Here is a 17882-nt window from a genome sequence, read left to right as displayed (position 1 = left end):
TAAACCCTTTTGGAATCCACGTTTAGCTGAAAACAAAACAAATCCTTTTATTGGCAATTCCCTTCCTTTGTCACCACTATCTGATTTTATTCCTGTATCCTTGTTTTTGGATCACAAGGTGAACAACTCTGTAACAGTAACATCTTCCGGCCGAGTAGTCAAGAAGCGCATTAACTTACTGGATGATGATCCGGAGCGAGAGGTAAGCTACTTTCTAATACTGCTGGGGGCCGACGTTTTTGGTTGGTTTGTTTTTTATGTGCCATGCATGTACATAGAGGGAAATTGCACTCTCCCCTAACAACTTGCTAATGTTAACAACCTAAATCAGGGGTAGTCAAACTGTGGCCCTCCAGATGCCCATGGACTACAATTCCCAGGAGCCCCTGCCAGCGAATGCTGGCAGGGGCTTCTGGGAATTGTAGTCCGTGGACATCTGGAGGGCCGCAGTTTGACTACCCCTGACCTAAATCATAGTTGCTTGGATCCTGTTTTGTGTAGGGACCAAGGACCATGGATCTTCCTGTTGGTGGGTTTGTAGGTCCAAGCTAGGCTTTCTCATTCAAGGTTTCATGAAATCCGTGGGTTTCTTGACGACCTTCGATGGGTTTTCTTAATGAGTGGGAGTTAATTAATTGTTAATATATATTTTTTTAACGTGTTAAGCATTTGAGGAAGGCTGGTCCAAGCCCTTCTCTAAGAAGAAGAGGAAGAAAGAAGAATTGGTTTTTATACCTTGCTTTTCACTCCCCGAAGGAGTCTCAAAGCGGCTTACAATTGCCATCCCTTCCTCTTCCCACAACGGACACCCTGTGAGGTAGGTGGGGCTGAGAGATCCCTGACAGAACTGCTTTGTGAGAACAGGTGTACGAGAACTGTGACTGGCCCAAGGTCACCCAGATCCTTGCATGTGGAGGAGAGGGGAATCATGCCCAGCTCTCCAGAGAACTCTTAACCACTACACTAAACGGGCTCTGATAGCTGCATGAATCAGGCAGCCCCAGTAGTTCTCTTCCAGGAAGGAAGAGAATGCAACCATCAGCTCTTTCATAGCATCTAAGCCCTTAAGAAGAGACTGCAGCTCCTCCTCTGTTCCTGTTCTGGGAGCAGAACACCACTCATGCAAGAACGGGGGAGTTTCTTCCCTTTCCCCCTCCTTATTGCAGCTGCCAACCATTGTGTCTGTTAGTACATGTGAGTCCCTTGACCCCAGCAAGAAACTTTCCCAGGGGTCACAAAGGGCTCCAGCAGGGAGGGAATGGTGGGAGAGGTCCTGGATTATAAATTTTTGCTGTTGGCATGTTTTTAGGATCAGCACCCTTCTCTGAGCTCGGCCTGGAACGCAAGGGGATCCGTAAAAAAATAAATAACAGAGCAAATCTCTTTGTTTGCTAATCGCTTCCCAATTCCAGAAATGTAAACTTTTTCCTAAACACATGTATATATTTTTAAAAACCACGGTATCATCAGCTGTGTTGCCAAGCGTGTTGAGCTAATGACGTTTCAGTCATTGAGAATGGGAGTGTCTGAAATAACATGAAAGGAGATACTGGAAACGTTAGCTGGCTGGTAAAAACACTGGCTATGTATATATCCAGTATAACATTGCCTGCTACTTATTATTTGAGGGTTCGTGACCAGATGGTAAACAACACTAAGAAAACACGACAGATCTAAGCATTGTAAACCATCCCCGTACCCCCTCCCCCCCCGCATCATTAGTAACTATTTTTGGGAACCCGGTTTTTCACCCTCCATCAGAAACCGTAGCTGAAATGACACAGCCACAGGAATTCTAATGTCTCAGTTTCTGGAAACCATTTTCAGCCCTGTTTCCATGGAAATGAACATTGTCTAGGCGAAAACATGGCACTGGTTCCTCGGCGGCCTTTAGGACCTACAGTTTATTTATATTCTGTTACCAATAGGTAGATAGATGGGTAGACTTTTAAAGAGAGAGGCAGTGGAATCACAGAAGCACGCCAAGTAGTACACCTGTCGTTTTGATTGCACGGCTGGAAACATTCACCTGGCTACCCTGTTTGTTAAAAATATATATTTTTTTATTTCTTATGGGGATGGGGAAAGTGGAGGAGAAGGGGCCAAATTCAAACTTGTTTAGAATAGTCAATAAATTACACTAATCTTGACCAGGTCATATTTACTATGGATTGTATTTTCCTACATTATTTATACACGTCAATCAATCAGTGTAATTTGGTCATCTTTGGTCACGAGCCGGCTTTGCTGAGAGTGGCGGGCCATACATTTAAATAATAATAATAATAATCAGCAAATTTCCAGTATACAAATAAAAAACACTTGACAATTAAGCTGTTTAAGTTCCATATGAGTAAACGTTCAATCTGATAAGACATACATTAAAAATTGTGCAGTCTGCATATGATGAAATATATTTCAAGCATTGTAGGAAACGTAAACATAAATTTGAAACCTGGCTAGAAAAGCTGCAATGTTAACAAATATTCAGAAGTGATTTGCATTTACGGAAATGACAGGACTTTGCTACAGGACATGAGACTCTGTTGTGCCTAACTGCCAAGAGATATTTCAGGAAAAGACTCAGAGTGATGGAAGAAGCTTTCTAAAAGGTGAAAGTGCATGAGGAGGGGCATAATTAAACGTTTCTTCTCTACAACATATAGGGGGCAGTAAAATAAAATGTGAGCAATTATTATTATTATTATTTATTAGATTTCTTACCCACCACTCCCATCAGGCTGGGTCCGGAGGGTTACAACATTAAATCCCCCACAGTAAAATATAAACAATCCCTGCATTAAAACCCATTCTTCCCTCATTGACAGCCCTAATCGTCCCTCCCCCCCTATCTGTTCCGAAATCTCCCCCTGTCCGGTGGTTCAGGGTATTGTCTCAAGCGGAGACAATGACTTGACTCTATAGGGCAGGGGTAGTCAAACTGCGGCCCTCCAGATGTCCATGAACTACAATTCCCAGAAGCCCCTGCCAGCGAATGCTGGCAGGGGGCTCCTGGGAATTGTAGTTCATGGACATCTGGAGGGCCGCAGTTTGACTACCCCTGCTATAGGGGGTTAGGAGAATCTTCCAGGAAGAACTGCCGAGTGAAGGGCATTTAGTCTTGCCCTTGAAAATGCCCATTTATAGTTTGGATTTGAGATCTTTCCAAGATATTTTGCTGAGGTCGAGCCCAGCCCAGTTTTCAAGTTCTTGTAGGAAAAGGGTAAAGCTACAAACTCATTTTGTGCTTCAGTGCCTCTAGGAGCTGTTCTGGATCTAACCCAACAGATCTTAATTTGCCTCCTGGTTTATCTAAAGCTCTGAAGGACCACTGTGGATAGGGAATGGAAGCCACATGGACATCTTATACACACACCCTCTCATTATTAGCCAGATATTTTTCCTTCCTGAACTACGTATGTTATCTACAACATCTCTGACCTTATGCCACAATCAACTTCCTCATTCTCTCAACATAGGTACTTAGAGAGATAAAGTGAATAAGCAAGAAATCCAAAGCAAAATGACTCTGCTCTAATTCCACTAAAATCAGTGGGCTTAAATTGGAATAACTCTGCATAGGACTGCAATGGAAAATTTTACTGAATTCGGTCACATTAGCAAAGACACGTTGCAAGCCATCACCTGAGCAAGATTCAATTCAAGTAGTACGTTAAAGACTAACAAGATTATCTGACGAGGGGAGCTTTGACTCTCAAAAGCTTACACCCCAAAGTGTTGTTGGTTTTTAAGGTCCTGCTATACTTGATTCACACTCATCAACTGCAGACTGACATGGCTACCCACCTGAAAGCAGTCACTGGTAGCTAACTATGTACATACACAAGAGGTTGGTCGTCCCTGCAGGGAATGTTTTCCTGCTCTTCTAAATAAGGGGAGCCAATGTCTGCCTACATTTTTGCCTTCACACAGACTTAAGGACTGGGGCAACTTTTAAGCACTGCTATTTGAATGTTCCCTATTGCTTATTAAACTCGCTGCCTGTGTACCATCAGAATTGCTGGGATACAAACCCTACTTCGGGGTTCTGAGGAATATATACTGAAAAGGTTGTTCTGCTGTTTTCCTGCTACTAACATATAGAATGTGTTTGTTTTCTTTTCATGGAATGCAGTGCTAAATGCTACTATTTATTACTGTGTTTAGATATCAATGTTTTTGATTTGTAACAAATATTTTATATTCTAATAGTAACATGCGGCCCAGTCTGCAGTTATCTACATCCACAGACTAGAGAAACACTGACACAAAACAGATTTTCCTGTAAACTTGGGAGACAGCCCAGGTTTGCAGAAAAATACGAAAACATTGATTAAATACATTGGAGGGTGTGTGTTTTAAATCCACCCTCATTTCTGTGGCTGCTGTGCCTGTTGTAGCTCCTGGCCTCCTTGCTGCCAGGCCCCCCTCCCAGCAACACTGCAAAGCTCCATGTCTCCTCTACCATTGGTGCTCCCCCCCCCATTTAGGTTCCTTGTGAGTCCCTGCTTGTAATTTATATCTTTCATTATTTTGTAACTCTTGTTGAAAAGCCATAAGAAGAAGAATAGCAATCAAGCTACTATTCTCCATTTCCTTTGGCCTTCTTCTCATTGTCATTTCTCAAATAAGGCAAATGGTACGACTGCCTTGTGTACAATGTTTCCTATAACATTCTGATTAAACACTTATACTGTTTATAAAAAGATAATGGCGGTGACTACAGGTGATGTTATGAACAGCCAGCAAATGAAAGGACTGTTATCAATCAGGATCCTTTCTCTGCCTCGTTTGTGAGTTCGATTGCAGCACAGCAAGGAAGTATCTAAACGCATAGCTAAAAATTTTTCACTTGCACATTAAGGGGATTTCATTTCTTTCTACCGAGACTTTCAAGATTGTGGACTATGAAGACGAATTAGATTTACTGTCTGTCGTGGCAGTAACTCAGGTCGGAGGCGATGGGGCAGCTCATCTGGACTTCCATTGTAACGAGGATGGGACTCGACTGAAGCGTGTTCTTTTTGCGGAGCCTTGGGACGTGGTGAGTATTTTATCTGTTGCTCATGTGCCTCATCTTGCTGTGTCGTTATATGTGCCATTCACATTCTAAACAGAGAGAGTCACAGTCAGAGTAGTTCAGCAGTGGAATTGGCTGCCTAAGCAGGTGGTGAGCTCCCCCTCACTGGCAGTCTTCAAGCAAAGGTTGGATGCGCACTTTTCTTGGATGCCTTAGGATGCTTAGGGCTGATCCTGCGTTGAGCAGGGGGTTGGACTAGATGGCCTGTATGGCCCCTTCCAACTCTATGGTTCTATTCTATAATTCTTCTATCCAAAAGAAATTCCATGTGGAAAAAATCTCCAAAGGTGCCTACAAGGATCATGCTGTGCCACAACAGCTTTGCTCATTGGAGCAGGGTCTCTTCGGGTGCCGATCAGCAAATGGACAAAACCAACAATTGCCGTACTCTGTTGCGGTCCCCACTCCAAGGAATGGCCTGCCCGAAGTGGTCAGAAAGTCTCTCACTCTTACAGCTTTCCGAAAACAATGCAAAATTGCATAATTCAACAGGACTTTTCTCCTCAGGCAATAAAGTTGGATTGTACTTATGATGGGTAGCTCTCTATGCCTTTTGCCACACTGAGGTAAATTTACCCTCCCAAATGAAGCTCACTGTCCCACCTAGTGACTGCTTGACCTCTTTGGCTTTATTCAGCCCTGGGTGCTTCTGGGAAGGTGTATAGTTAAAAATTCTTTTGTCAGAATGGCACTGAGGCTTTTTCCCCAAAACAAAGAGGAAAGAGTTGATGGAATTGAGGAATCACTTCTTTTTACAAATCAGTTTATTTACAACTTCTAGTTCTTAACTGCTGGCATTCACAGGCTTTTCTTACCGATGTTAATGTTTCTGTTTAACTGAGGTGTTTCTTTCATAGGGTTTGTCCCAAAACACGTTAGTTTTACTTTATACTAAACTCAGTTGGGTAGCCATGTTGAGCTGAAGCAACAGAACAAGTTTGAGTCCAGTGGCACCTTGTAAGACCAACAAAGTTAAATTCTGGGTATAAGCTTTGGTGTGCATGCACATTTCTTCAGACAAATTGAAATAATTTTCTTCAAGCCGTACATATAGGTAGAGAGAGGGCGGAGAGAGGTTGGTTGCCTGGAAGTGCTCACTGGAGTCAAGATGCATAAGTAATTTAGCAATAAATATACCTGAGATCACATTAAAGTGGTTGGTAAGATCTGTGAATGGCAGCAAATTAGCCTACCAACGTAACAGTTAACAGATATGAGAATTAGGATCCTACTGCTTCACTGTGCATCATTTAGTGTGTCATGTTACGTTTTGCTACAGTTCTGTTTTGACTTTTGTTGGTTCTACAACCTAATCCTGTTGCACTGATAATGGAATGTCCCGTCCTGTTGATTGTATTGACTCACTCTGGGTAATTCAGAGTCCAAAGAGAGAAGGGCTTTGGGCTAGGAGTAACGTAAATAAATAGTACGTCATGTCCCCCTTTGGTATGCATAACAGTCCTGTAGCGTAGCGATCCCCAGCCTGTGGGCCACGAACCACATGTGGTCCTTCGACTAATTGGAGGTGGGCCCCGAAGGACACATTCTCCCCACCCCGGCCCTTTACTTCACCCCCCCCAGCCCTTTACAACACACTTCATTGTTGTGGCGTGTCTGTATCTTATTTTGAAGGGATGTTTAAACATTACCATAGCAATCAGAGAGCGCTAGGGCAGTGGTTGAGAGTAGAGGAGTAAACTACCCCCCCCCACACCGGGCCTCAGTAAAAGGCGTTGAGTGGTCCCCGGCGTTGAGTGGTCCCCGGTGATAAAAAGGTTGGGGACCACTGCTGTAGCGGAACAAAATCAGCGGAGTCCAGGGGCACCTTTAAGACCAACAAAGATTTATTCAAGGCGTGAGCTTTCGAGTGCAAGCTCTCTTCCTCAGACTAATGAACTACCATCATAACAGTGGAAATATAAAGCAAAAGCTAATTCTGTTAACTTAGTAAACTGTGTCACAACATCCAAATTCAGCCATATGATGCCATATGATAATTCTTTGCTAAAACAGCCAATCAGTCCCCTTGAATTCAGTTGTAGTTCACAAAAATATTGGAGAAATAAAACTGTCTACGTTAGTGATTAACAGCTGTCACTTTACTTCTAGCGGAGCTGGCACCTTAGTGTGAGATAGGCAGACTGTCTCCTATTTTGACACCCTGTTCAATCAAACGTGGTTACTGTGGGTTCGGGGGGAGCACGGGGTCCGAGGGTATAACTACTGAAGCTCTCTTTTGTCTCTTGTCTTCAACAATGCCTTTTGGTGATACTGATTTCCTGTAGATGCTGCCTTGCCTCAATAAAGACAGCATTAGGTTATCCCAGTGCCTGTGTTCGCCTTGAGAGGTTTTGGGGACGGCACCCCAGGGTCTTGACAACAGGCCTCTTAGACTACATGGGTGTTGCAACTCTGAGAATAAACTCCTGAATTTGGAAAGAACCATTGGGAAAGGATAATGTGTTGCATACTGTGGGAAGACCAGCTTAAGTACCATGATGGCAAGAATTTATTTCATGGGAGACCCCCTTGAAGCCACCGCTTTGGGGCTACTCTGGGCTTGGTGACCTGAAGGTTGACATCTTGATAATGTTTTTATGCAAGCCAGCTGATTGCTTCCAAATTTGGGGGAGGGGGCCGTTTTTACAGCAGACATGGGCTTCCGGTGTCTGCTTGTCCTTCAACACAGGGAACAAATGGTAAATTGTCCACAATACCTGTCCAGGTATATTGCTGTCCCATCAGGACAACATACCATAGAGCAGCTCGTGACTGGAGATGTATTCTGTTGTTATTCCAAGCAAGTGCTTAGGGTGATAATCCGCATGGAGAGGTCATGTCTGTGGCATGTTTTCACCACAAAGTGCCTGTCTACGCTAGCCGTATTTCTCCCTTCCCTTTCAGAAACGAAAATTACTATTTACTTTGTTCTCTCCCCGCAGACTTACAGCCATGAAGTTTACTTTGACAGAAACATGGTGCTGCACATAGAACAAAAGCCCAACAGGATCTTCAGCTGTTACGTTTACCAAATGGTCTGCGGTAGCTCAAGAGAGGGTGAAGACGTCAGGAAGCACAAAAGGGAGCGACGTTTTTGCAAAAAAATGGGGAGGACTTTTGAATGTTTTTAAAGAACCCCTGTTGTTTTAGAGGCTTTGCCACAGATGGCATCCAAAGAGCGGTAAACCACAGTGAGCTAGTTAATAACTGTTATTCAGCTCCACCTGAATCCCTCAAGATAGGAGGAATTTTTTTAAAAACCTACTGCAGGGCATTACTTAATGATGTTGTTACTGCCCATGACATTATGGACCACAAAAGATGTGTGAAAAGAGACCTTTTGTACCAGTTTCTGTTGACAGGAGGATATACAGACTGTTCAGGTAGCTGTGATCCTAAACTCCCTCAATACAAAGTCGGTCCTGTCTGGGATCAGGAGAGATCCCTTCCATGGATGGAAGCCTCTCCTGCTCACATGAGAAAGGGACCTTGATCCCCCCCACATACACACAATTTCACATCCCACACTGTTTCAGAGGAGTACCTCTGTTCCCCATTGGGTGGTATGCAGGGGGCAGACCTGGATGGTTCAGGCTAGCTTGATTTCATCAGCTCCTGGAAGCAAAGCAGGGTTGGTCCGGGATAGTATACTGATGGGAGACCACACAAGGTAGGCAATGACAAGCTGCCTCTGAATGGCTTTAGCCTTGGACCCCACTCCTTCAGGTTGCTTACGTCAGCTGTGATTCGACAGCACTTTCAGGGATGGGGAGGCAACGGAAAGGAAGAGGCAGGACGTCTTCATTGTACAAGCAAAGCTTTACTCACAGTTCTTGGGCTCCAAGCACATTATTTATTGATATATTTTTACTGAAATGCATCTCTCGCCTTTTATGTATAAAGAAGAACCCAAAAGCATCAGCAGCCATTTTAAAATCACATAAACCAGCTGTTTTCAGGCTTTAGCAATGCATGGAGCCCCATCTTCCCCTTTCACTGACACAGGCCGGGAAGACTCCTTTCCAGTTACATGTAGTGAGCCACATGTGCCCGTTCTCTTGCATCCTCCGTGCAATGCAGCTTTGGGTTTTAAGAAAACTGTGGCCTGGCCAATGGCTTGCAAGGTCAGGTCTCTGCTGATTCTATGGGACCCACCACACAAAAGGCCCTGAGTCACAAAAGGCCCCAGTCAAGGTTGGCAAGCAACTTCTTATTGGTTGATAAGTTCAAGCTAGAAGTCGGCAGACTCATGGGCAAAAAGCTGGCTTCCATGCATGTTTTCGTCTATTATTTGTCACAAATCAGCCCCACTCTGTTTACCAACACTAGTGCTGGTGGGGAAGATTGCTGAAGTCTGAGACTGAGATGACAGGCACCTTGCAGGGAACCCAAGTAGGGCTACTGGTTGATCTCATTATTTGTGCGAACAATGAAGGTCACAGTGAATGGATTAAACAGGGATTGTTTTGAAGTCGCTGTTTATATAGGATAGTGCATTTCTATATAAAAATATTTCTAGTAAGGCTGTGATCCTAAACTCCCTCAATACAAAGTCTGTCACACTGAGCTTTGCAGAATTTACTTCTGAATAAACATGCCTAAAGTGCAGTTTCTAGCCCACCATTTGTAACACCCACCCAAACTTGGTGGCAGGGAGGAAGAAATTAAAAAAAATACAGTTCTATTCAATTATTCTTTCAGTGACTTTATTGTGAATAATTATTTCACTAGGAATTATTATTTCATAAAATTAGGCAAAAATGAAAAAAAATAGCCTTTTAAACGGTCTCAAAGTGAAAGAACGAAATGTAGGTGCCTGAATGCTCTGTATTTTTTAAAACGTTTGTAACTTTATACCGTTCTTAACCCTGCTTTATGTGATATAGAATAAATGCAATATGCAAAGATTTTCATCAGAGAATATGTACTGTTTGGCTACCATTTTATGCTTGTTTACTACTTGCAGCTTGTTAGATGGTACAGAGAGGACAAGTTCTCTGCTGTCACCTTAAGCAGAGAACTTGCAGCCTGCATTAGGTGTACACAAATGGGTGGTGGAAAGGGACAGAGGCTAATAAATTAGTAGCAGTAAGAAGAGTTGGTTCTTATATGCCGCTTTTCTCTACCTGAAGGTGTCTCAAAGTGGCTTACAATTGCCTTCCCTTTCCTCTCCCCACCACAGACACCCTGTGAGGGAGGTGAGTTTGAGAGAGCCCTGATATTACTGAAGAAGAGTTAGTTCTTATATGCCGCTTTTCTCTACCTGAAGGAATCTCAAAGTGGCTTACAATCGCATTCCCTTTCCTCTCCCCACAACAGACACCCTGTGAGGTAGGTAGGGCTAAGAGAGCTCTGATATTCCTGCTCGGTCAGAACAGCTTTATCAAGGCTGTGGAGAGCCCAAGGTCATTCAGCTGGTTGCATGTGGAGGAGCATGGAATCAAACCCAGCTCGCCAGATTAGAAGTCGGCACTCCTAACCACTACACCAAGCTGGTAAGGATGACGTAGGGGACAGTCAGGCCAAGATGGTTCTTGAAGAAAACGGGTTTGGAGAAGATTTTGAATATTGTGCGCGGACAAACTTCATACATGTATGAATGAGCACATTTTGAGTGGAAGAGCCTAACTAGGTCACTCTAGCCTACTTCCATTCCTTATTTTGTTCATAGCTCAGTTTCTCTGTCCCTGTGTAACTGTATGGATGCTCAGTAGGGTCAGAATTTCTGCTTTGTCAAGAGGGAAATGGCATTAATATCTTGAGCAACCTCTCTGCATTCTCGTTCTTGTTGGATTTCTCATTTCCAATGTGCCTCTCTTGGTGGAAGCAATGTTCTCGTCCCTGAAGTTGTAAAATGTTTGCACTGGGTCAACAGAGTTCTTTGCACATGCTAACAGTGCTGCTTTTTACGCCAAGGGAATAAATTGCTGAGCTGCCCCCCTGTAAATAATGTTTCTTCTTTGCCTCATTTCAGAATGAGCATATGGAACTGTTTGGCCTGACAGCTCACAAGTTGGAGAACTTTTCAAAAATGTCATCCAGACTTGGGCTAGAAAAGCACAAATAAGTGCCTACCTTTACCTGATCGAATCTATTTAACAGTACTAGTTTCACGGGACAATATTTTAATTCTGAATTATTTAAATCGTTGCAAACATTATTTGTTGAGACTGCCTTCGGAGAAATAACTCGGCTAATGGATAGCGAGAAGGCAAGATGATTGAAATGTGCAAAAATGTGATCCTGGGAACATGAGCAATAAAATGTTGATGCCTGACATTCAAGTCAATGTACTGCAGAAGATTTAAAATGTCAGGAAACCTGGCGTGACTCCTTCATGGATTCATGTTTTAACAAGTATCACTGGTGGCTTTTGGAATGCATGGAATCATCATCATAATTAGGTAAATAAATGGCTTTTACTTGATTTCTATTTCATTTGTCAGAATCATATGTCATTAGGCCTTTTTTTCTATAGGAGCTGATCCTTAAAAAAAAAAAGAGCACCCAAGTATCCAGGAATTTAAAGCCAATGGTACAGTGGTTAAGAGAAGTCACTTCTAATCTAGAGAGCCAGGTTTGATTCTCCACCCCTCCACACGCAGCCAGCTATTAGAGTTGTTCTGACTGAGCAGTGATATCAGGGCTCTCTCAGTCTTACCTCCCTCACAGGATGTCTGTTGTGGGAAGAGGAAAGGGAAGGCGAATGTAAGCCGATTTGAGACTCCTTCAGGTAGAGAAAAGCGACATGTAAGAACCACAGCACTGATAAAGCTGTTCTGACCGAGCAGTAATATCAGGGCTTTCTCAGCCTCACCGACCTCACAGGGTATCTGTTGTGGGGAGAGGAAGGTGATTGTAAGCCGCTTTGAGACTCCTTCAGGTTGGGAAAAGTTGAGTATAAAAACAACTCTTCTAAAAAAATTGCCCAATGTAGCTCACAAAATTTCCCAGTCTTGTAAGGGGCCTTTTATCTAATTATCTTGATCTAATGAATGTTCCTAATCATTTATATACTTGCTTAACTTTGTTCCTGCAATGTGTCCTTTTTTTGTTGTTGTTAAGACTAGTAGTGAAGTCCATTGTGTTCCGTAATGCAACGGGCAGCAGCTCATGTCTTGGTGTGGGTTTAGTGCCTCACTTGGAAGCTGGCAACCCCAAGAGGGGAGCTCTCTGTGCACAGCAATCTTGACCCTAGTTAGGTTTATGTACAAGTAGGTAGTGTGGAATTCCAGAACATGAACCTACTCCAATCTGGCAACCTTACACCCTTTCTTCAATGTTTTCTTGATCTGAAATTGGTCAGGGGGTGCTAGGTGGCTGCGGGGGTATTACACACTTTTGAGGCCCCACTTCCAAACTTCAAGGAATATGTTCAGACCAGGAACAGCCAATCTCCAGGTGGGGCCTGGAGATCTCCTGGAACTGCTGCTCATCTCCAGACTATAAAGATCAGCTCCCCAGACAGAAAGGGCTGCTTTGGAGGGGTGACTGTGTAGGATTGTATCCCACTGAGGTTTAGGTATGCCAGCCTCCAGGTGGGGTCTGAGAATCCTCTGGAAGTACGGCTCATCTCCAGGCTGAAGGGAAAGATCTCTCCCCTCACATGTATCCCTTCAAAAGGAATGCAGGTGGCCACACACACCCCTTGGCTAGCACAGTGCTTTGCTTGGCTGGTGATCTCTGCCCTTCTGAAGCCTGAGGCCTACTGCTGGCAACTGGAGTCCCTATTGTCTGCAAGGCCAAGTCATTGCCTAATAAAAGTGGATCACCTAGTTCCCCCCAAAGTTTCACTGTCCACTTTCTTGTAAAGCTAACTCCACTTGAAATTCTGGGCCACTTATGCCTTTGATTTCATAGAGCCTTCCTAGAAAATACTGATTTTTATTTACCAGCCTAAGCTTGAGCCTCTTGTGGCGCAGAGTGTTAAGACAGCAGACATGCAGTCTGAACCTCTGCCCATGAGGCTGGGAGTTTGATCCCAGCAGTCAGCTCAGGGTTGACTTAACCTTCCATCCTTCCGAGGTCGGTAAAATGAGTACCCAGCTTGCTGGGGAGTAAATGGTAATGACTGGGGAAGGCACTGGCAAACCACCCCGTATTGAGTCTGCCATGAAAGCACTAGAGGGCGTCACCCCAAGGGTCAGACATGACCGGGTGCTTGCACAGGGGATACCTTTACCTTTACCTTTTAAGCTTGAGAAAAGTCACTTCAGTTCTTGTCTCTCTCCAGCCATTTATTTGTTCACTGTTTACAGTTTCAGGCTGTAAATATTCTTTATTTAGATCTTCCTGCACTTTCCAGACTCGTAGGATCCATGCTGGTCAGTCAGTCTGCACCCCAAGATACAAACAGTTGTTGGTAAGGACTGGCCAAAGCCTATAGCCCAGGTGGGACACACCTCCATCCCAACCCCAGCCTGCAAGCCTCTACCATCATCTCTACTATCATTGCTCATCTCTACATTACAATGATCAGTTCTGCAGGCAAAAATGGCTACTTTGGAGATTCCATTGTACAATTTTAAGGCCCTCCTCCAGGAATATTTCCAACCCAGGGGTAGCCAAGCTACAGGTGGGCCTGGACAGCTCCTGGAATTACAGTTTATATCTCCAGATTATAAAGATCAACTTTCCAAGTGAAAATGGCTGCTTTGGAGGGTGGACTCTGAGGCATACCATTTTGAAGTCTCGCTCCAAGTCTCAAGGAATATTTCCAACCCAGGGGTAGTCAACCTCCAGGTGGAGCCTGGAGAGCTCCTGGAATAACAGCTCATCTGCAGATCAGCTCCTCAAGCAGAAATGGCTGCTTTGGAGCGTGAACAGGGTTTTTGTCCAGAAGAAACATTTTAAGGTGTCCCAGGCAGGTTGTTGTGGAGATGAAACACTTGAGGCCTACTGCACAGGGTGGTTGTGCAGATGAAATAGGAGGCAAAAGAAGCTCTGTAACAGCATCCAGTTTCATCTGCACAGCAGACTTGCTCGGTAGGCCTCAAATGTTCAGAGAGTTGCGGAGAAGAGATGCATGGCTTAGCTGCCACTTTCCTCCAGCAGTATTTTGAGTAAGAAGGGCCTTTTCTCCCTGTTAGCCAATGGTTAGGCAGAAGAGGAAAGCTTCCCCCCTTCACAGCAGGCCTGAAGGGAGGAGGGGGGTGGGGAATCCTGAGCAAGAGCAGCAATTGGTCCTGGGGGAGGGGAGATTCCACCAATAGGAGTCTTTGGAACCTTCAGCATTTCATCAGAAGTATGAATTACTCTTTATGTACATACTAGGTTCAAAGTCCTTTCGTCAGAACGGGATTTGAAAGGCTCCCCTCCTCCCGCCGCGGCTGCCCAGCACACCCGGTGGCCCAGTGAGGCGGCGGGTGTGCTAGGCGGGTGCGGGGAAGCCATCCCCAGCTCCCACCCTGCTGGTGAGCCTGCGGCTTCCCTGGGGCTGGCCGCACACACCTGCCACCTCTGCAAGGCGGGTGTGCTTGGAGAGCCCTGCGGAAGCTCCCCGTGGGAGGAGGGGTAGAGTGGGGCAGGAGGCGCTTTGCGCCTTCAGACTGGCTAGAACTCTGGCCTGGGCTGATGAGGTCCCAATTGGAAGGCGATTTGCACCTTCTGATTGGGCCCTCATCTGACTGGCTAGAACTCTGGCCTTCCCTCCTTCACAGCTTTGAGACTCCTTCTGGTAGAGAAACCGGCCCGGCCCCACCCACTCTCCACCCACCAGGCCCTTAACCAGATATAATACCGCTCACCAAGCAGTTACAGAAGAAAGATAAGTTGTGGTTTTTGTGGAAAGATTCAGGGTGAAAGATGCTTATGCTGTTTATGAAGTCTTTTCCTGAACATGGTCTTTTGTTTTCCTCTGACAGTGTTATTCGGTGAATATGTGTCAGCCAACCTTAATAATTTGGCTCAAGTGTTTGTTGCTGAAGCAATTCTCTATTATGTCTCAGTCTACAGCTGCCAGCTTAAGGTGGTGTTGGGAGCAATTCAGATGACCACACGAAGTCACCATGATGGCCGTAGAGCATTTATTGTTTTCTCCTGCAGTGAGTACGACCAACTTCTGCCATCACATTGTATCGTGAAGTCAAATTGAGTAAAAAAAAAATCAATAGTTTATTGTTGAAGCCAAAGCCATAAGAAGTGGACAAACAAAAACATAAAATACTCATCACACCAGGTTACAGATAACCACAGTCTCACTTTATCCACAATGCATGGTGAAAATGAAATCAGTGAAAAGTTATGAAACATAGCTGAAAGGTTACTGTCACAAGGTGAAATGAAACGAAACGAAAGAAGAATTATGCATAGGCTACAATGAGGATTACTCAGCCATATTAGAAAAAAAAACCTTTTCCTAATAATTATGGATGAGGAAATGAACTTAGCAACCATTAAGGTGATAAGAGGGAATACGTCTGCCAAAAGGAATATTATTTTATCTTCATCAGAACCAGAGATAGTGTTCAATATTGTATTCAGGGCAATACCAGACTTCATAAATGAGATCTACCTGGGTAAAAACACCTTTGGCTCTTTCCTCCGTGCTCCCAATTATTTAGAAGAAGAGTTGGTTCTTATATGCCGCTTTTCTCTACCAGGAGTCTCAAAACAGCTTACATTCGCCTTCCCTTTCCTCTCCCCACAACCGACACCCTGTATGGTAGGTGAGGCTGAGAGAGTCCTGATATTACTGAAGAAGAAGAGTTGGTTCTTATATTCCACTTTTCTCTACCAGAAGGAGTTTCAAAGCGGCTTACAATCGCTTTCCCTTTCCACACCCCACAACAAGTCACCCTGTGAGGGAGGTGAGGCTGAGAGAGCCCTGATATTACTACTCGGTCAGAACAGCTATATCAGTGCTGTGGTGAGCCCAAGGTCACCCAGCTGGCTGCACGTGGGGGAGTGCAGAATCAAACCTGGCTTACCAGATTAGAAGTCCACACTCCTAACCACTACACCGGCACTATTTATGCACTTTCTAAGTGGACACCATAAATAGGTCCATTGGAATTCAATGAGAAAAGAATGATGTAGCCCAACTATGAATAAGACTTCCCTTTTCTTCAGTTACTGCGAGTGGACGTTTCCCAACTCATGTCCCTTCCAACACAGTGATGGATAAGAAGAGTCACTCGAAGGCAATCATGTATGTTCTCAGCTCCCTGCTACTGAAGGAGATGCTGCAAGGAAGGAGGAAACGGAACTCCATGAAAGAGACTGCAAGTGGAGAAAGGCCCTCAAAAAGAGGGAATTCATAAGCCTTTGCAGAAGCCACAAAGACACTTTCTCACATATTAAAGGATGCACATTGCGTGGACAGACACTGGGTTTTATGGTGTGAAATGGCAAAATCCACTTGTAAATGGTCACCCGATTCAAATGGCATTATTTAGCATGTGTGGAAGCACCATGTCTTTCTGCCCAGCTGCAGCATGTGGTGACACCACCTCCCCTTTGTTAAGAGGAATGAGAATGGGCTTCCACATCTAGGTCAGCCCAACCCATAACAACAAACATGCGTTCTCATAATCCTTGCTGTGAGGGGGGTATATATGTGCTATAACTAGTCATGTATTTCATAGAATCATAGAATGATAAGAGTTGGAAGGGACCTCCTGGGTAATCTAGTCCAACCCCCTGCAGAATGCAGGGCACTATTTATATACATATATACCCCGCCCCTCTCGGAATACCGTCTCAGGCTGATATACACATCTAAAAACACAAGGAAACCAATAAAATTAACCGTCATACAAACAAGTTATAATAGTAAAATCTACAAAACTGCAGTTGATCACTATTGCACCAGCCATTACTGATAGTGATATATAATCACAGATGTTGGACTAGGGAGGAATCAGACTAGGAATAGAAGGGGTGGAAGGGAAGCCAGAAATTTCATTGGATTGTTGCTGGCTGCAACCATAGGCCTGGCGGAAGAGTCTTGCAGGCCCTGAGGAACTCAGATAACTCCAACAGGGCCTGGATATCTCCTGGGAGCTCATTGCACCAGGCAGGAGCCAGGGCTGAAAAGGTCCTGACTCTGGTTAAGGACAGATGAATTTTCTTAGGGCCAGAGATCATTAGCTGATTAGTTGTTCGATCCTTAGTTGCTCAAGCAAGGAGATCTCAGGAATACGAGTGGGAACTCATAGCAGCTTAACAATATAAATCCCTCCTTTGTTTTATACTCTCAGCAATCACCCTCTGGGGTAGGTTAGGCTGAGACACAAAATGAGCCAGCAACTGGTCCCAATCACTATACTGATCACACTGAATGGTTGTCCTCAGTCTATATCCTTATATTGAAGGGATGAGGAGGTGGGGAAGACAAATTAGAAGAGTCAGAGACTCAATGACTGTTCTTAGGGATAGAGGGGAAATGAGGTTTGCCAGGTTTGGAGATTTCTCCATTTCTCTAAAGCAGTGGTCCCCAACCTTTTTAGCACCGGGGACCAGTCAATGCCTGACAATATTACTGAGGCCCCGGGGGGGGGGGGTTGTCTTTTCCAAGGGACGTCGTCGCCGCCTGAGTCCCTGCTCCGCTTGCTTTCCCACCGGTGCCCCTGACTTCCCGCCTCCTGCTGGGAGGCTCTGTCAGCAGCAGCTGCACAGTGTCACACTGAGGGGGAGCCCCAGCCATGGCGGCCGCCGGAGAACACCAAGGGCCATTCTGCACCGGGTTCCATGTACCAAATTGTTTGCTGAATGAAAAATCGCCATTTTAAATAGTGGAATTCGGCGTAACGCATACCTGCCTTTGTAGTGGAATCCAGTTGCGTTTCTATTGTTTCCCACA

General features: G+C 44.7%; 1 protein-coding gene across 1 annotated transcript in view; it reads left to right on the top strand.

Moving 5' to 3' along the window:
* The window catches only part of DCAF17 (DDB1 and CUL4 associated factor 17), a 34760-nt gene extending 24759 nt beyond the window's left edge, over positions 1-10001 (top strand). The window contains exons 13-15 of the mRNA XM_077319735.1: positions 119-202; positions 4889-5044; positions 8023-10001. Coding sequence (XP_077175850.1) covers positions 119-202; positions 4889-5044; positions 8023-8211 — 429 coding nt within the window. The 3' untranslated portion in view covers positions 8212-10001. The remainder of the gene's footprint in view (positions 1-118; positions 203-4888; positions 5045-8022) is intronic.
* Positions 10002-17882: the final 7881 nt, after the last annotated feature.

Source organism: Paroedura picta, chromosome 2 (genome assembly GCF_049243985.1).
Source record: "Paroedura picta isolate Pp20150507F chromosome 2, Ppicta_v3.0, whole genome shotgun sequence".
In the NCBI taxonomy this organism is placed as follows: domain Eukaryota; kingdom Metazoa; phylum Chordata; class Lepidosauria; order Squamata; family Gekkonidae; genus Paroedura; species Paroedura picta.
Note: the sequence above shows the minus strand (reverse complement) of the source record. Positions and strands in the feature narration are given on the sequence as shown.